The sequence below is a fragment of the Mesocricetus auratus genome, unplaced genomic scaffold (assembly GCF_017639785.1).
Source record: "Mesocricetus auratus isolate SY011 unplaced genomic scaffold, BCM_Maur_2.0 Super-Scaffold_4256, whole genome shotgun sequence".
NCBI classification, from domain to species: domain Eukaryota; kingdom Metazoa; phylum Chordata; class Mammalia; order Rodentia; family Cricetidae; genus Mesocricetus; species Mesocricetus auratus.
This window is the reverse complement of record NW_024429182.1, coordinates 30477141-30497527: the sequence shown is the minus strand read 5'-3', so window position 1 is coordinate 30497527 and position 20387 is coordinate 30477141. Positions and strand designations below refer to the sequence as shown.

Below are 20387 nucleotides of genomic sequence, written 5' to 3'. Positions count from 1 at the left end.
GCAGACCAGCTCCCATGACTGATAGCCATTAAATGTAGACAGGCACGCTTTCAGAAATATGAATAAGATGTAGGTAGGGAAAAATAAAACACAACCCCTTTGTTAAAAAATTAGTCTGTGCTCTCAAAGAGCCTAATTCTAAAACAAAGCAAAACCCGAACCAAACAAACAAAACCCACTAGTACCGGTTTACTGTTCCCTTCCACTCATCGCTCAGAATAAGCCACGGGGCTGCCCAGACTTACTCTCTGAATACTGCTTTGCAGCGCTCCAACACTGCTGATATCTCACTGGGACTGTATTACCCACTACTGAGTTCTGGGGTACTTTTGAATCTATCGTAAGGGTTCAGCGGAGTTTCTCCGGGCTCCTTTGGAAACCTGGGTCAAGAAGATGGGGAGGCGGGCGAGCAAGGAAGTTTTGAGCTCCACACCCCATCTTAAGTATTTACTTGTGTTCTGGGCTCCCTCTTAAATTTCTGTTAGTGTAACCTCTCACTGATCTCTGAGGGTTTGAAAAATCACTCATGTGGTAGAAAAAGGGACACCCCACAATTTGGTGTGAACACCTGGCCTATGATACTACTGCTAGAGGAAAAGACATTTCTCTCAATAACAATCTAGGCTCTGCCTACCTCACAAGGTCCTTGTGATGCAGAAACAAGCCACTGAAACACCTCCACAGAGCAGTCTGCAATGGAGAGAAGTGCTGGATGACTGGCAGCCCTTTGGACCGGAAGTCCCTCCTCTGGCTTCCACCTCCCCCACATCCAACCCCTACCAACCGGAAGTGGATCCTCACCTAAAGCATCCACTTCTCTCGCAAGGACATAGACTCACTAGCCAGCATGAGTTTTGCTGCCCAAGATATGGACCCGTCTCACCTAGACTCCTATCCCACTGGCGAGAATTCTGAGCCTGCAGGCCTAGACTGCAGCTCCACCAGCGCCAACTACTTCTCCACAAACCAAGGCCTAGACTCTCTCTACCAAGAGCTGGACCTGGACTCCCTGGATGAAGACGTGTCCCTGTCTGTCCCAGATGCCATGGCAGAGCCCTCTGTATCCACATATGAATCCTGTCCAGCTTCAGAACTAGACTTGACAGAGGCTGAACAAATAGAGCTCAAATCTGAGCTCACTAAATTGGAGGAAGAGATCCTAACGTTACGCAGCGTGCTGGCTGCCAAAGAGAAGCGATGTGGGGAACTCAGGAGGAAGTTAGGATGCATGGCCTTGGTGGGACTGAGGCACAGTCTGTCCATGAGCTGGCATGATGTCCAGGCCTCCAACACCTGCATGAAGCAAAAGACTTCATCTGCCCTATCCTCGGTGGGCTCTGCCATCTGCAGGAAGCTTGAAGACGTGAAGAAGTCGTCCACCTTCAGGTCTCTTGAGGGGCTGATGGAGACAGTCAAGTCAAGAGTTGCAGGGGGCAAAGAGCTTGGCAGTGTCCTTCTTTCTTCACCAGCGAGTGGCAGTGAGCCACAATCAGTTCCAGGGAGTGGCTATGAAACGATTCCGGGGCTCGGAGATCAACTGCTTTCTGTCCTGAAGCCAGAGTAAGGCCTTTTTTGGCCTTGCTTGACTGCCAAACCAGTACAGAAATCCTCTTCCATTAACACACTTGCCAAACAAAACAATCAAGCAACCAACAATGGTAAAGCTATTATAATTCTGGGTGAGGTCACAGTCCAGTTTTGATATCAGGAATACCCATTTGTGTTTAGATATTTGCTGCTCTTACATGAGAGAGAAGCCCAAGTTTTATAGTCGTTATTGACACAAGTTTATAGATGAAATGCTTTTCTGAGGTTAAGTTTAATAGACAGGGTAATGGCTCCAGAGGAGTCCCAGAACAGATCCCAGACTTTTTGGAATATTAACCTATTAGAAGGTCAGAGAGGTTGGCATTTTGTATTGGGAAAAGGTGTAAAATGGCCTGGGGTAGATTCTTCCCATTTCCTTCAAGCACCACCCACTTGACCTACAACCTTTATTCTATTGTACTGCTGGTGATGCAGCCCACGCTTCACACATACTATACAATTCCTCTACTCCTAAACTACATCCCTGGCTTCATAGCTTTTGTTTTAAAATACAGTCAAGAAAACTGTCCATCTTAAGGTCTCCAGAAAAGTGGAAAAAATATACATTTTATAAAGCTTTTTATTTTTCAAAGTGGTCAATTCAGCAAATCAAATTAGTTTTGATTCAGGCGATTACTATTTTTGGACTCAAAGTGAAAATGCAAATTCACATTGCGTGTACTTGGCTTTTTTGTATATTAAAGTTGGGGTTCAACGTTTAACCTTTGGGACAGCATGTCTCCACCACAAGTTGCATCTTATTCTTCAACAGTTGTTAATTAGTAATCACTTTCAGCTAAGGGATGGGAAGGACACAAGATAGCCAGATTTAAGAAAGATAAGCCTCCCCTACCTCCATCTTAAATATTTTGAAAAGAATACCAGGCCCCCTATAACGCTGACCGTATTATGCCTTTGAATTGGCCTAACTACCTAAATGGGTATCACTATTCTGCTTGGCTCTTAACCTGCCCTTGGTTTTAATTTCAACCTAGAAGGAAGAAGGACCAACCCTCCCAAGGTAGCACATCTCGAGGAATCTGTAGGAACTTGGTTTGAGTTTTTTCAAACTTTTTAATATCTGATTTTCACATACTGTATTTTGGTTTTGGTTTATGTTTAGGTTTTGTTTCTTGTTTTCCCCTTTCAAAACACTGTCCCACCACACTGTCTGAAAGAGGAGTTTGTGTGGCTTTGATTCGCAGCAGTCTGCTATTTGCTGGAGTATATTTCAGTAACCCATCGTCGCCTACCAGTTGGCCTTCCTGTCCAGGAACTGATCCTATTTTGCTGTTTTCTGAGTGTTTCTTTTGCGTCCTGTTTGTTAACATGAAACTAGATAAAGCTGTCAGTGCAGAAGCTGTTGCTAAAACTATAAGGCCATTGATAAACTCCCACCCTCCATGGAGTCCCAAAGGCCACATTTTGCTTGGATTAAAATAAGATGTATAAGTATTTTGCACATTTCTTCCTTGGTTTATTGTAGTTATTGACTGAGATAGTTTTCTATACTGGAGAATAAAAGACAAATCAACAAGAAAGAGTGAAAAGTAAGCTGATAGGCAGCAACCCACACATCAGAAAGGCTTGTGTCATGGACAATCTCATTGGCACTGTGGGCCAAACGTAAAATATATTCTCTTTTATATAATAGCTCATAAGAATGATATAATATTTTTTCAATAGTTTTTTGAGATGGGGGTCTTGCTATATAATAGCCCTGACTGTCTTCAAACTTTTGTACCTCCTGCCTGAGACTTGTGAGCACTGGGATTACAGTCATGTCCCAGTGTGTCTGAACATCTTCAATAAATTATCAATTCTGTGATAAAGCACATTTCTGATTTTGTTGATCAGTCATTATCCTACCATGTCTAAGTTAAAGTAAATAGTCAATAAGTTCTCATTAGATCAACGGAAGAATATCGCACATTGTAGATACCAAATCTTGGATCCAAGAGATTATTAACAATATAAACTGACACAGGAACTTCCTGCTTTTAAACAAAAATAATCTTTGGGACATTTTTAGGTATTCAAAGATAAACAGGACTTTCTGTGTGTTAGGAGCTGTGACAGGTCATGAAGGCACAGAGGTTATGTAGATGTATGTGGTCCACATTCTTCAGAAACACTCACCCTAATGGCTATACTGTGGTAGGTGCCTAAATAGAGTTGTGTGTCACAAAGTCCTCTGGAAAGTTGTGTTCAATTCTGTCTTGGAAGGTCAGTAAGGACTATATAGGCAGTCATGGTGGCCAGTGTACTTGGGGGTCTGAGGCAGGGTATTATGAGTTTGAAGCCAGCCTGAATTATACAGGGAGACTATGTCTCAGGATAAATAAACAAGCTTCATAGGATCACAAAATCTTACAAAGAATAGACGTTTGTCAGACAGTCACAAGTATACTTACTATTCATATGAGGTCCAGAAGAATTGAGGCATGAAGGAATGCATCAGAAGGTACATTCCAGGGAATACCTGCAAGTCTTTGAGGTCAGAATGATGAGTGATGAGTATGGGGGAAAAAAGCAGGGACTAAATCACCAGTAAGTAGCCCTTTGCACTGCTGCCAGCATTGGTACTTAACCCTGGAGGAAACAAGGAAGAATCGGAGCACTTCAGTTCAAAGTAGCTATGGCCAGAGAAGCAGACTGAGGAAGACTCTCTCAACATCCTGGAAGAGACAGATGAATTCATTTGTAAGATGATAAGGATGTATAACTATGCAGGGCGTAGGTGGCGCACGCCTTTAATCCCAGCACTTGGGAGGCAGAGGCAGGCGGATCTCTGTGAGTTCAAGGCCAGCCTGGTCTACAAAGTGAGTTCCAGGACAGCCTCCAAAGCCACAGAGAAACCCTGTCTCGAAAAACCAAAAAAAAAAAAAAGAAAGAAAAAAGAAAAAAAAGAATGTATAACTATGACACAGAAACAGCATATTCATTTTGCTTTTGGATTTTAAAATCGATTTAGCATAGCTGCAACAATTTGGAGGGGGTCATATAAAATGCCTTCACAACATGATTTTGGTTTATAAAGGTTTATCTCCATTTCCATTTTTTCCCATCTGCTTCTACTACATGTGTTGGGTTCCCTCACCTCTATTAATTTAGGCCTTTGGATTTTGTAGTTTAGCTTAAACCTATTTAACTTAAATTGATAATTTTAAGATGCAATTTCCAACAATTTCTGGAATATATGTATGCTGAAAGATACCCATTGCTATGTTGTCTCAACCCTGAGAAGCACTGACTGCAGAATATTGAACAAAATTCCCCATGGCTTGCCATATTCTGGGTTTGCATCACCTGTATTTGCAGAAATATGAGATTAGAGAGTAGAAGGTAGCCTAAACAGTCAGGCCCTCCCCCATCACATGCTGAAATCCTAACTGCCATGATGATGATACTAGGAGATGCGACCTATGGGGAGAGAACTAACTCTCATTAGTATTCTTTTTTGGGTGTGGATTTCTTTTTATTTTTTACATCCCTACTGCAGTTTCCCCTCCTTCCTCTCCTCCCTATTGCCCTCATCTCCCTTCGGCCCCCCACATCTACTCCTCCTCCTTTTCTATCCAGAAAAGGTCAGCCCTCCAGTGGATATCAACCAGACAACATATCAAGTTGCAGTAAGACTAGGCACCTCCCTTTGTATTAAGGCTGCACAAGGCACCTCAGTTCTCATGAATATTCCTTTAAGTAGGCTCAAGGAAATGTTCATCCTTTCCACTGTAGGAAAACACAATAAAAAAAAAAGCACCATCTGTGGATTAGGAAGCAGTGAATCTTCTGCATTAATCTTGGATTTCTTGACCCCCAAAAGAACGAGAAATATGTTTCTGTTGTGTATAAGTCAGTTTATAGTATTTTGTTACAGCAACTTAAATGGACCAAGACGCAAGAGGCGAATGTTCTGTCTCACATGCCACACACTCCATGGCAAGGATGGGGCTAGATCGTCAAACCTCATATACAGTAGCATTACATGCCCTACATACTTCCAAAGAAATTCACTAGAAACTTCTGGAGGCTTCTATAACACTTGCTTCTACTACACGAAATGTTAAGAATGCAAAATTCATCCGGGCAGTGGTGGCACACGTCTTTAATCCCAGCACTTGGGAAGCAGAGGCAGGCAGATCTCTGTGAGTTTGAGGCCAGACTGGTCTACAGAGCAATTTCCAGGACAGCCTCCAAAACAATACAGAGAAATCCTGTCTCAAAAAAAGCAAAAAAAAAAAGCAAAATTGCAGATTTGAGGAAAAACTACAGTTATCACTGAGAGGAAGGCTGTGACTCAGGTATAAAAAAGGGGATGAAAACCATTCTTATCACATTGACTATAGAGAGATGATTAGAAAGTAGGGTGTTGAAAATACAGCAATTCTGTCTTCTGACCCAGACAGCAATTTCACTGGCAAAATCATTGGATGGGATAATTTATGGACTCTGGAGACTACTGAAGTACTGCAACCTTGAGTATAAGGCTTGCACTGTAAATTGTGATTAACTTTAGTCAACTTTAATTCCTAGCAGATGACCCTTTGTGTCAGGCCACTAAGTATATGTTCATTGAGTGTTCTGAATACAGTTTATAGGAGTTGGGTTTGGCAAAGAGTACTCTGTCTTCCAAATACTGAGTACCTGTACTTGTTTATGGGTTGTTGTGTCCGATCGTAGATGTGCACATTAAATGGGTAGCCAATATTGTTTTACCTCCCCATTGCTGTAAGAACACACACACACACACACACACACACAAAGAGTGAGGAATCTAATTTTCAGAACTATCACACTATTAGTTTCAAATGTCTTCTTTTCAACGACAACCAAATAAAGGCAAACCATAATACATGCATGAAGAGACAAATAACTGTAGTATATTCAAAGAATGACAATAAAAGAAAACAAACTCTCTGAAAAATACCTAGTGGAGATATACTAAAAATAGTATTTTTAAAACAGTTTTTCACTCTCCTGAGTTATCACTCCCCTCAAAGTCGTGGATTCTTCAGGAAGAATGAGGATGTGCCCTGCATGCCAAAAGCTGAAAGAACGTAGGGAAAGGAAGTGGATCCCACGTCTACCATCCTTGGCGGGATGTCTTGAATGCATTTCTCTGTTAAAATGTTGTTCATTAGGCAGCCAGAGTTGGTAATTCAGTTGTGAATCTGCCACCATGATTAAACAGAGTACAATGGGCTAAACATAACCAGCCACCAAATGTGATTTCATTGGAAATAAGCCACTAGACTATTGCTCTTCTTATATGGAACTGGATGGTGAAACTCTCAACTAAAATAAGACACTTCAACTTTTTTTTAAGCACTGTTAAGTTTGTGGGATAAGGAAGGTTTGCATGAACATTTTGCTTGAGAGTTTTCTCATGCTGCCTTTGATCATTCCAAAGATTAAGAAATATGCATCCACTCTCCTGGAAAATATTAAAGGGTTCTGAGACATCTGGACAAGACATCCATTCTTTCTGATGAGTTAAAGAAAAGGTTTATTTCCAGGGTCAGAGAAACCCCCAGGAATCCACAAGGATGAACCCAGCTAAGACTCCTAGCGATAGTGGAGGGGGTGCCGAATCAGATTGGTGTCTGCCCTAATTGTCATCAGAGATACTCCATCCAGTGACTGACAGAAGCAGATGCAGAGAGCCAAGCACTGGCCTGAGTTCTGGGAGTCCTCCTGAAGAAATGGAGGAGGGATTGTATGAGCCAGGGAGGTCAAGGTCATGATGGAGGAACCCACAGAAACAGCTGACCTGAGCATGTGGGAGCTCACTGACTCCAGAGTGACAGCATGGGACTGACCTAGGTCCTCTGCATGTGTGTGACAGTTGTATAGCTTAGTCTGCCTGTAAAGACCCTAGCAATGAGATCAGGAACTGTACTTGGTGTTTAGCTGACTTTTGGGAACCTGTTCCCCATGCTAGATTACCTTGCCCAGCCTTGATGAAAGGGAAAGAGCTTGGTCCTACCTCAACTTGATGTGTCATGCTAAGTTCAAGCCCATGGGAGGCCTGGCCCTTTCAGAACAGAGACAGAGGAAGAGTTGATGGGGAGAAGAGTAGAAGGGAGTCATGGGTAGGGAATGGAAGGAGAGGAAGAAGGGGAAACTGTGGTCAGTATGTAAAATAAATGAAAAAATGTTTAAAAAGAAAATGTTTATTATTGAGTATCCTTTGAGTATATGGCAAATTTAGTTATAGCTGGGTCTTAAGGTAGATTGATTTCCAATTTCTGAGAAACTGCCACGCAGACTTCCAAAGTGGTTGTATAAATGTGTGCTCCTACCACCAGTGGAGGAGTGTTCCCATTTCTCCACATTCTCTCCATCATAGGCTGTCATTAGTGTTTTTTGTTTTAGCCATTCTGACAGGTGTCCAATGGAATTGTAGAGTCATTTTGATGTGCATTTTCTGATGGCTAAGGATGTTGAACAACTCTTTAAGTGTCTTTTGGCTGTTTGAGATTCTTTTGTTGAGAATTCCTTTCTGTAGATCTGTACCTCATTTTTAAATTGGATTATTTGGTTTTTTGATGTCTAGTTTTCTTTATATATTTTGGAGATAAGCCTGTAAGATGTGCGGTTGGTGAAGATCTTTTCACATTCTTTAGGTTTCTATTTTGTCTTATTGACAGTGTCCTCTGTCTTACAGAAGCTTTTCAGTTTCAGGAGGTCCCATTTATTAATTGTAGCTCTCAGTGTCTGTGTTACTGGTGTTGTTCAGGAAGTTGTCTCCTGTGCTAATGTGTTCAAGGCTATTCCCCACTTTCTCTTCTATCAGGTTCAGTGTATCTGGATTTATGTTGAGGTCTTTAATGCACTTGGACTTAAATTTTGTGCAGGTTGATAGATACAGATCTATTTGTGTTCTTCTGCATGCTGACATCCAGTTAAACCAGCACTGTTTGTTGCAGAGGCTCTAATTTTTCTATTGCATAATTTTGGTTTCTTCTACAAGGACACTTGTTCAACTATGTTCATAGAAGCATTATTCTTAGTAGCCAGAACCTGGAAACAACCTAGATGTCCCTCAACCAAACAATGGATAAAGAAAATGTGGTATATTTATCCAATCGGGTATTATTCAGCTGTTACAAAGTGACACCAGGAAACTTGAAGCAAATGGATGGAATTAGAAAAAAAATCATCCTGAGTGAGGTAACCTAGACCCAGAAAGACAAACATGGTATGTACTCACTCATAAGTGGATATTAGCTGTAAAGTAAATGCTACAATCCACAGTCCCAGAGAGTCTAGGTAACAAGGAGGGCCCAAAGAGGGACTCATGGATTTCCCTGGGAAGGGGAAGTAAAAGAGATCTCCTGGGCAAACTGGGGGCAGGTGGAGATGGGAACATGAGAGATAGGGCTTGGGGCAGAATAGAAGGGGAGAGTAATGAAAGAGATGTCTTGATGGGGTGCATTTCAGGGTCAGGTATAAACCTGGTGCAAAGGAAACTCCCACAAATCTACACTGATGACCTCAGCCAAGACTCCTAGCAATAGTGGATACATAGCCTGAACTGGCTAACCTAACCCTGTAATCATATTCATGACTACTCTAATTGTCATCGGAGAGGCTTCATCTAGAATCTGATGAAAGTAAACGCAGAGATCCACAACCAACTGACCTAGGCCTCTACATATATGAGACAGTTGAATAGCTTGATCTACTTGTGGGACTCCTAGCGGTGGGAGTCGGACCTATCCCTGATGCTTTGGCAGGCTTTTGGGAACCTATTCCTCATAGTGGGTTGCTTACCAAGCCTTAATACAAGGTTAGGAGCTTAGTCCTACCTCAACTTGATATGCCATGTTTTGTGGACACCCATGGGAGGTCTGCCCCTTTCTGAACAGAAACAGAAAAGGAATGGATTTGGGGGTGGGGGGCAGAGGAGGAGTGAGGGGGAAAGAAGGGGAGGAGAGAAGGGAGGGGAAACTATGCTTGAAATGTAAGATAAATGAAGAAATTTAATTAATAAAGATGTTTATTGTCTTAATAAGTTAGAAATTTAAGTGTACAAGTTTGAGTTGGAAGGAAGGTTATTTTTATTTTGGTTTGGTTTTTCATGACAGGTTCTTTCTATGTAGAGTAGGCTGTCATCAAACACATGATTCTCCTGCCTCAGCCTCCTAAGTGCTATGATACCTGCCAACAAGGAAGTTTGATGTTAGCTTATTTGGGCATTCTGACCACAGAAACCATAAATATGTATCTAATAAAAACACACAATTTAGTCAGGCATATGGGCTCATACAAGTAATCCCTGCACTCAGGAGAGAAATGGGAGATTCATTATGAGTATGAAACCTAATCTCAAAATGAAATAGGCTGGAGAGATGGCTCGGCAGTTGAAAGTGCTTGCTGCTCTTGCAGAGGATGGGAGTTTGGGTCCTAGAACCCGTATCAGGTGGCCCACAAATGCCTGGAACTGCACACCTTCTGGCATCCACAGAGATCTGAACTCAGGTATGCATACCCATACTCAGATACACATAATAATTAACAGTAAAATAAACCTTAACAGGAAAAAGTAGACACAGGCACATCTTATCTAAACTCAGGTTATAAAGCTTTATTTTAGCAACTTTAACATCTATGCACAAGGAAAAGACAACAGAATGACTCATACAGCTGAAAGCCTAGTTGGTTCTAAAAGGATGCCACTGTCATATGAGCTCTGGCCGCTGTTTCCATGCAGGCTATCAGCACACTATACTTGTCCTTTTGGGACCCCTAGCACAACTTTAGCACATGGATTATTTCTACACTGAAGTTTTGCCTTTTTATTTTAATATTCTAGTTATCAAGGTACAGGGACTTGCATGTGCTAGGTGAGCAAGCCCTTTACCACTGAGATACATCCTCAAAGTGAACAAGCCCTTTGCCACTGAGACACATCCTCAAAGTGAACAAGCCCTTTGCCACTGAGACACATCCTCAAAGTGAACAAGCCCTTTACCACTGAGACACATCCTCAAAGTGAACAAGCCCTTTACCACTGAGACACATCCTCAAAGTGAACAAGCCCTTTGCCACTGAGACACATCCTCAAAGTGAACAAGTCCTTTGCCACTGAGACACATCCTCAAAGTGAACAAGCCCTTTGCCACTGAGACACATCCTCAAAGTGAACAAGCCCTTTGCCACTGAGACACATCCTCAAAGTGAACAAGCCCTTTGCCACTGAGACACATCCTCAAAGTGAACAAGCCCTTTGCCACTGAGACACATCCTCAAAGTGAACAAGCCCTTTGCCACTGAGACACATCCTCAAAGTGAGCAAGCCCTTTGCCACTGAGATACATCCTCAAAGTGAACAAGCCCTTTGCCACTGAGACACATCCTCAGTCGTGTAGGTTTTTCTGGGGTTGAGGGAGAAAGGCGAAAGACTACAATTTGAAAATAGCATGATATGAAACATGTTTTCTCATAAAACACTTCTGTACCATTTTTTGTGTAAAATATGTCCTGGAGCTATCTAAAAATTATTGAGAACAGCAATAAAGCCCAATAAACTTGCTGTGTGACAAGGAGTTCAAATATATTACTGCCTTCAATCTCCAATAATGCCTTTTGAGACAGATTAGCATTCCCATTTGTAAAATATTGTAGCACAAATTCTAATTCTTCTTAATAATAAACCCGGGAGTCAGATATAGTGGTGAATGCTGGATGATCAGAGAAGCAAAGCAGCCAGCCACTACAGAGTTCTTACCTCTACCAATGCTCAGACCAGAGAGGTGATCCTGTCCTCAGACTGCTTGGACTGCATGGCATCTCTCTCTTGTCTCCTCCTGCCTTATATTCCTCTCTCCCCCAGCTGTATCACTGCTGTCTCCACCTCCTTAGTGCTGGGATTAAAGGTGTGGAATCCCAAGTGCTGGGATCTCCTTTGTGTGAGCTTTGTTTCTCTTTTAGACAGATTCAATCTTGTGTAGCACAGGGTGGCCTTGAACTCTCAGAGATCCATCTGCCTCTGTCTCCCAAGTGCTCAGTTATAACTCAATTCTGGTATAGAGACTTGAATATTTACTATTTGTTATCTTGGAAAGAATGTTCATTGAATATGAGCTTGCTGACACTTTCTAAAGATAAGTATAAATAAAGATAATGAAATGCCATATGGGTACTTAAAATGTCTATCACCTCAGGGACTTTAAATGGCAGTCAATTTGATTTCTACTTCATTCTGTTAACATTCGTAGAAACAGTGACGAAAAGCAGTCTTTCAAAAATTATTTCTGTTTACAGTTCTGTTTGCTTTCTAGATCTATTGGTTGGGTTAAAAGGGTGTGCAGGTCATTTTCTAAGATGAATTTTCCAAGAAAACAGAACACAAAACAATCTTGGTGCTTGTTCATTGGAGATTGCATATCAAGGAGTTGAGAAGGATGGATAAAGACACTAAAACTGAAAAAGAGGAAAAGATACAAGACTGTATATTCTCAAATCTGGCAGCAGTTTCTAAAGGGAAGGTTTGAACTATCTTCACAGACTCATGTGTTTGAACACTTTGTCCCTAGCTGGGTGACACTGCTTTGGGAAGTTGTGGAACCTTTAGGATATAAGGTCATAGTGTTGGTGGGGGTGCTAAGCCCTTAATCCACAGTTCAGGATTCAAAGACTACGGGAACAACCCTAGTGCAAGCTGATCAACCATAGCGCGGTTATTGTTGCAAATGCTCAAGAGTCCATCTAGGAAAGGTTCAGAGTCCTTACTTGGGAATCATTGTCAAGATTCTTCTCAAAGGTATTGCACTTCATCAGTAGACTTTTGTGGTATGTTACTCAGTTTATCTCTGGAAATGAGATGGTGCCCTCACTGCAACACCGAAATCAGCCTTCTAAGTTCCCATCTCTTCATTTTCTCTCATCTTACAAATCCTTGTTGGATTTCTATTTGCCTTTCCCCTAAAATAGCCACAAATCTGTGTAGATTAAGGCATTCTAATCGCTACTCTGGCATTGATGCCTGTTATAATAATTACAGTTATTTTGCCTCTCAGAATTAAGTCCTGACGCTGGTTTCCATCATTCTAGAACCCTACCATCCTGCTGATATTAGGCAGCCTAACTCCATGGCCACATCTATAAGCCTTGCTTGCGGAAAACAGGTATCCCTGGGGTCCTAAGTAAACTAATGTACCTAGTTCTAGAATAGTTTCTATTGCCTTATGGATAGTAATGCCCATCTGTTCCTTCCAAGGGAACATGGCAATGTGTTTTCAGGTAAGCCATTCTGGTATTGCTTCTTCTCTGATCCAGGTCCCATTTGCTCAGTGTAATGTCAGGATGTCTGGTAATTTTGGCTCACAGACTCTAAGCCATCGTCATGTGCAAGTGTCAAGGAGCCAACAAGCCAATGTGTGTAAAGAAGCTCTAGGTCACAGAACGCTGAGTCCCTTAGTCATGGAGACTATCCTCTACCAGTGAACTCTCCCCTTTACAGTGCTGTGATCTTCCCCCAATCTGGCATCTTCAAAATCCACTCCCACACATGCTTCTGCTCCTATCAGACATAGTTGCCAGATTCTGTTATTTGTGTTCTTGGTAAGATAGTTCTTTCTCAAGTGGAGTCTGCACCTTCCCTCTCAGGCTGTACTATACTGATCCTGATTATTGGACTGGAAAGAATCAGATTTAGAGCCAGGCAGTGGTGGCACACATGTTTAAATCCAGTACTTGGGAGACAGAGGCAGGCGAATCTCTTGAGTTCGAGGCCAGCCTGATCCTCAGAATTACAGGACAGCCAGAGCTATGCAAAGAAACCTTCTCTGGTAAAAACCAAACCGAACAAACTAACAAACAAAAAACCAACCAACCAAGACAACCCAAACAAACAAATCAAATTTGGTGGAGGCAGACTTTGAATAGTACAATTATCAACCAGTTGGGTGCCTACCTCAGTGGGAACTGCTCTCCACTGATGAGAAGGAGCAGAGAAACATTCAAGGACATTTTCAGCTCAGCATCCTTAGTTTTGTTCATTCACATGTCCTCACCCCAGGTCTCCTCACCGTCTAGATATTAGCTTCAGTGTGGTATATTCACTCAAGATGCAACTGTATTTTGTGCATCTCTATTATCTTTATAATTAGGATTTGGATATGATTTTCAGCCCCTTCTACGCTGAGACTTACTGTCCAGGGGGTATTTAAGCTGGTAGTTAGCTGTCCTGGGTGTACTGTTGTCTTTTTATATGACTTACAGAAACAACTACATATCTCATAAGCTTCGTGATTATTATTTCCTGCTTACTGATCTCCTAATGCCTTGAATCTCCTTCCCAATTAACCACGGGCTAATCAATGGGGGTTATAAAGGGCTCACCATCAACAGTGCACTGCCTATTGCCTTCAATCAAGTAGGTAACTGAAATCCCATCCTGAAAGTTTGCTTTTTAGGGCTAATTCCTGAACCCATTTCCTTAGCTTCAATTTCTCCCACTGCTGCCACCAAACAGTGGCAAATAATCTGTGGTAATTTGTATGATGGTGGAAAGCATAATGCCAAGGAAGTAAGGATGAAAAAAAGAAGAGGAGTGGAGAAAGGGAGTAGATATTACAGAGGAGACCAGTAAGCTGCATAAGGTACAGCTGCTCAGTGTTGTAGACCTCTCCAGAGCGGCCACCTGAACCACCATGTCTTCAAATCATGGTCAGGGAAACTAAGGAGAGGAATGCCCTGCGGATTCCACCCTGTTTCCCATCTCTTTAGTGTGCCCCATGTATGATAGTACCGCCGGACTTCCTTATCCACTGAATGCAGGTGAGTCGGCAGGACCCTGGAGTTCCTGCCACAAACATCCAGGAACCCAGGAATTCAGGGAACTAAGTGCATGTATGAGGGCAGAAGAACTAGGTTTTGTGTGGCTATCAGAACAAACGGGAGGAAAATGTTACCCCTATTACAGCTGTGTAAACCTCTTCATTCACTGAGTTGTCTTTACAGACAGACAGACAACACACACACACACACACACACACACCACAAAATTCCACTGGTCTTTTAAAAAGAGGGTGCTACATCAGAAATACACCTCCTTGAGGATGGCAGTCTGAATTATTCATGGGGAAAAAAACACAAGTTAGAAAGGGAAGGTAGCCCAGGGGCTGGGGATGTAGCTTGACCATGAAGCTCTGGCCTATCTTAAGGGCTCGAGTCTATCACCAACACCACTAAGGGAAAAAAGTTGGCTAAAGTTGAGACACATATTATCCAATGCCAGCAAACATACTGAATGAATTTTAATTGTCAAAAAAATACAAAACAAATTCAGAGAGCATGAGTATGATGTGGCAGAGAGCATGCCCTTGTCAAGGCTTGATCAGTGTGTGGGGCTGCTTGCCACCAAGCTCGATGACCCGAGTCTGACACTCCAGACCCACATGTTGGAAAGATGCAATACCAGGTGGGAAGGGAGAATTGTTCTCTGGCTTCCACACATGTGTTAAAACACACATACAAAATAAATGAATATAAAAAATAGAGTAATACCAGACAGTCCTGAAAGGGTCTTAGAAATCTGGTGTGGATTTATTTGTGCCCTCTATTTACATACTAGAATATTGAAATTCATGTTTTGAAAATCTAGCTTCTGGTATGACTATATATGGAGACAGAGGCTTTGATGAGACAATTAAGGTTACATAAGGTTATTAGGATGGGGTCCTAATTCAATAATACTGCTGTCTCTGTTAGAAGATGGCAAGATCTGCAGTTGAAGCTAACACAGCTAACCTATCAAAGAGGCAGACAGATGCTTGTCTTTTTTAAAAGAATGGTTTATTAGTCAGGTGTTGGTGGCACATGCCTTTAATCCCAGCACTCGGGAGGCAGAGGTAGGTGGATCTCTGTGAGATTGAGGCCAGCCTAGTCTATAGAGCCAGTTCCAGGACAGCCAGGACTACACAGAAAAACCTTGTTTTGAAAAACCAAAACCAAAAAAGAATGTTTTATTGTTCACATATAAAAATGGGGGGAGGGGAGCCAGATGTTGGTGGCACATGTCTTTAACCCCAGTCCTCAGGTAGTGGAGGCAGGCAGATCTCTATGAATCAAAGGCCATCCTGGTCTACAGAGTGAGTCCCAGAACAGCCAGGGCTACACAGAGAAACCTTGTCTTTAAAAAGAAAACAAAGGGGGGGCAGTTAACATCTTAAACAAACCTAACAGTCTGACATCTAGCACCTAAGTGATGTTACTAATATTCAGAGGAAAGTTCCCTTGAATAGTGCAGACAGAGGTGACAGGGTGTGTCAGAAGTCTGACACCACATCCACACCCACTTGTTGGAGGACAGTGAGTGGGTGCTCCAGCTCCTGGGATTTTATGTTCCTTGAGAGCAACCAAGGCTAGATGCTCATGGCCTTAGTTGTGTTTATCCAGGCCAACCAGGGTCCAGACTCACAATAGTCACCAAGGCCAGAGGCAAGAGATCTTAGTAGGTGACATGGTCGACATGCTCACCAGAAGGGTCCCTTGTGGCTAGTGTGTGGGAAGGACAGGAGATCAGTAACTGCCTGGGGCCCTGGTTTTTATGGCCCTTTACAGGCTTATCTTGTCCTTGCAAACTTGTTTGTTCGTTCATGTTCCTGGTTGGTGCAGGGTCATCTGCTCCCAAGGTGATGCTGGTTATTCCCTGTTGCTTACTTTTGATGTCTAGACATTGAACAAGAGTGCCTTGATCTTGTTTCTTAGTTTTTGTTCTAAGTGCTCACTTCAGAGCACAGCAAGTAAAATGATGGGTTGGTAGAGATGGTTCACCTGGTAAAGGTCCTTGCAGGAAGGATGCAGGTCTGAAAACCAGAGTTGGATTACCAGAATCCACACAAATGTGGAAGGAGAAAACCAACTCTGCTGAGTTGTCCTTTGTCCTCCATACACACAGTGTCACACACACACACACACACACACACACACACACACACACACACACACACACACACACCACAATAATAAGACATGATATAAAATTGGGAGAGGGATGTGCTGCCGGTGGTATTTCAGAGGAGTCAGAGGAGGAAATGGAGAAGTATAAGATCAAAATACATGGTATCTATCAATTAAATTATCAAAGAAAAATGAGTTTAAAATATAAAATTAGGGGCTAGAGAGATGCCTGAGTGGTTAAAAGCACTTGCTGCTCTTAGGATTCAGGTTTGGTTCCCAGCTCCAACATGGTAGCTTACAACCATCCTAACTCCAGTCCAAGGTAGTTAACACTCTTTTCTGATCTCTGAGGGTACCAGGCACAATCTGGTGCACATGCATGCTGGAAGACAAAACATTCATATACATAAAATTTAAAAACTAAGTTTTGGGAAAATAAAATATAATAATAAAATAGAAAAAAAGAATTTGGATGTGGGCTAGACAGTAGTGGTACACACCTTTGATCCCAGCACTTGGGAGGCAGAGGCAGAGGTAGGCAGATCTTTGAGTTTAAGGGCAGCCTGTCTACAAAGTGAGTTCCGGTACAGCCAAGGCTAGCTACACAGAGGAACCCTGTCTTTGAAAAGAAAGAATTTTAAAAGGATGTGACTATACATGAAGTCTTATATAACCAACAGTTTGCAAATGACTCATTTAAAAAGATGGAACTATTAAAAGTACATTTTAGTAGGGTAAAGACACAAATCTTGAAAAGAAAAGACATCATCCAGCTGTGGGTGATCAGCTTAATGACTATTCTGGGCTGAGTCGACTACTTGAAAACTAGTCTGTATTCAGTTACCACTGTAAATCTTTGTGTCCGGACTAGTCCAAAATGAGAACAGAAGATCATGCTTCCTCTTTATCATCTTCATTTCTAGTACTTGCTGGCTTGACTTCCTGCTTCAAAGGAAACAGTGTGTGTGGCAGTGACGTGTGCACCGGTCAGGTGTCGTTCCACTCGACCCATTACAGACTACACCTTGAAACCTATGAAAACCCTTTGCTAAAATTTTAATAGAGAAGCCTGCTGAGCTGAAATTATGGGGTACAATGTCTCACAAGAGTATGCTCTGGACAATACTAGCACTTCCGCCCACACTCAGGGCAGAGGGCAGAGGGGAGCTCTGGATCCCCATCTTAGACCCGAATTCCTCCCACTTGCCCTCTCTCTGATATCCTGGCCTGGGGACCCCAGCCAGGTCGACTTGCCCTGAAGAACCAAGCGGCCAGGAGCCTGCAGAGAGAGCTGGTCTACTCCTACCCACACTCAGGGCAGAGGGCAGAGGACAGAGACCAGAGGTCAGAGAGTATTGGATTTGCTTGCACCCACTGAGGGAACCCTGGTCACCTACCCACCAGGAGAGGAAGAGGCTCTTTCTACACCCACTGGAAGATATGATGGGAAAGAAACAATATAAGAACACACTCAGCAACAGAAAAACAAATATGACACCACCAGAGTCTAGAGATTCTACACCACCAAGACCTGAACATCCCAATGCAGATTAAGCAGAAGGGAATGACCTTAAAACACCTTCATGAAAATGATAGAGGCCCTCAAAGAGGATATGAGAAAATCCCTTAAAGAAATGGAAGAAAAAACAAACCAAAAAATCCAACAAATGCAAGAAAGGGAGGAAAGCACAGAGCAAAAAATTATAAGAAACAATTCAAATAGTGCAATGGTTGAAAGTTGACCTGGAGAGAGAAACACACACACACACACACACACACACACACACACACACACACACACACACACACATATACACACACACAGTCTGAAGGAATACTGGAAATAGAAAAACTGGGGAAATGGTTAGGTACTACAGATGCAAGCATAACCAACAAAATACAAGAAACGGAAGAGAGAATCTCAGGTGTTGAAGACACGATAGGAGAAATTCATCAATCAAATAAAATCTTAAGTGCAATAAATCCCTAACACAAAATATCCAGGAAATATAGGACACCGTGAAAAGACCAAACCTAAGAATAATAGGTGTAGAATAAGGTGAAGAAACCCATCTCAAAGGGGCAGAAAACATATCCAACAAAATCATAGAAGAAAACTTGTCCAACCTAAAGAAATAAATGTCAATGAAGGTACAATAAGCTTACAGAACACCAAATAGAGTGGACCACAAAAAACTCCCCTCACCATATGATAATCAAGACCGCAAGCATACAGAATAAAGAAAAAATACTTAGAGCAACTAAGGAAAAAGGTCAAATAACATATAAAGGCAAAACCTATCAGAATTACACCTGACTTCTCCATGGAAACTCTGAAAACCAGAAAGTCCTAGTTAGATATTCTTTCAAAATTAAGAGACCATGGATGCCAGCCCAGACTATTATACCCAGCAAAGCTTTGAATCAATACAGATGGAGAAAACAAGATATTCCTTGACAAAACCAGATTTAAACAATACATATCAACTAACCCAGCCCTACAGAAAGTTCTAGAAGGAAAACCACAATCCAAGGAAGTTAACTACAACCAGAAAAACATAGGAGATAGATAATCCCACTTTACCAACAGCCAAAAGAGAAAAGGGGTGGAAATCCATATACAATTCCACCACCCCAACCATTCCAAAACAAACAAGAATGAGCAATCAAAGGTCATTAATGTCCCTCAATATTTATGGCCTTAACACACAAATAAAAAGGCACAGGCTAACAGAATGGCTTCAAAGACAGAATCCATCCTTCTGCTGCATACAAGAAATACACCTCTGCTTCAAAGACAGATGTTACCTCAGAGTTAAGGATTGGGAAAAGATTTTCCAATCAAATAGACCCAAGAATCAAGCAAAGTTAGCAATCCTAATATCTAACAAACCAGACTTTAAACTGAAATCAATCAAAAGAGAAGAAGGAGGTCATTTCATATTCATCAAAGGAGAAATCCACCAAGATGAAGTCTCGATTCTGAACATCTATGCCCCAAACACAAAGGTATTCACATTCATAAAAGAAACATTGCTAAAACTCAAACCACACATAAAACCTCACACACTTGTAGTGGGAGACTTCAACACCCCACTCTCACCACTAGACGGAACTAACAGACAGAAACTTAACAAAGAAACAAAGGAACTAATAGAAGTTATGACCCAATTGGGTTTGACAGACATCTATAAAACATTCCATCCAAACACAAAAGAATATACCTTCTTCTCAGTGCCACATGGAACCTTCTCAAAAATTGACCACATACTTGGCAATACAGCAAACATCAACAGGGACAAAAAAATTGCAATGACTCCATGTATCTTTTATTTTTTTCCTAAAAGCTGGGTACTGGCAGAAGACATCTATTATCAAGTATATAGGGCTGACTAGAAAACAGTTCCTTTAACCTTAGAGATGGTCCTAGAATGCACATACACAAACCCTCAGACTTCCTTAATGCACATCTCACGAGTCTTCAGGTATGTCCCACTGTCCCCCATGATGAGTGTGGGACCTAGGTCTATTGTTTTTTTTTTCTTTTCTAAAAAAAATTTTAAATAGCTTGTTTTACATGTCAACAAGTTAGACAAACCTTTATCCAAACTCACCAATCGGCAGAATGTGAACATGCAAATTAACAAAATCAGAAATGAAAAGGGGGACATAACAATGGACATAGAGAAAATACAGAGAATCATGAGGTCATACTTTGAAAATCTGTACTCCACAAAATTTGAAAATTTAAAGGAAATGGACAACTTTCTGGATAGATATCACCTGCCAAAATTAAATCAAGAACAGATAAGCAATTGAAATAGACCTATAACCCCTAAGAAAATAGAAGCAGACACCAAAATCTCCCAACCAAAAAAAAAGCTCAG

General features: G+C 41.8%; 1 protein-coding gene across 1 annotated transcript; it reads left to right on the top strand.

The window, feature by feature from the left end:
- The first annotated feature begins 690 nt into the window (after positions 1 to 690).
- Positions 691 to 1678, top strand: Tpd52l3 (TPD52 like 3). Its single transcript, XM_005063701.2, has one exon. It carries the CDS (start codon positions 848 to 850, stop codon positions 1562 to 1564), a length of 717 nt encoding a protein of 238 aa, XP_005063758.2. The 5' UTR covers positions 691 to 847; the 3' UTR covers positions 1565 to 1678.
- The last annotated feature ends 18709 nt before the right edge of the window (positions 1679 to 20387 follow it).

Coding starts and splice junctions, on each gene's coding strand:
- Tpd52l3 (XM_005063701.2), top strand. CDS start 848: ATGAGTTTTGCTGCCCAAGATATGGACCCGTCTCACCTAGACTCCTAT.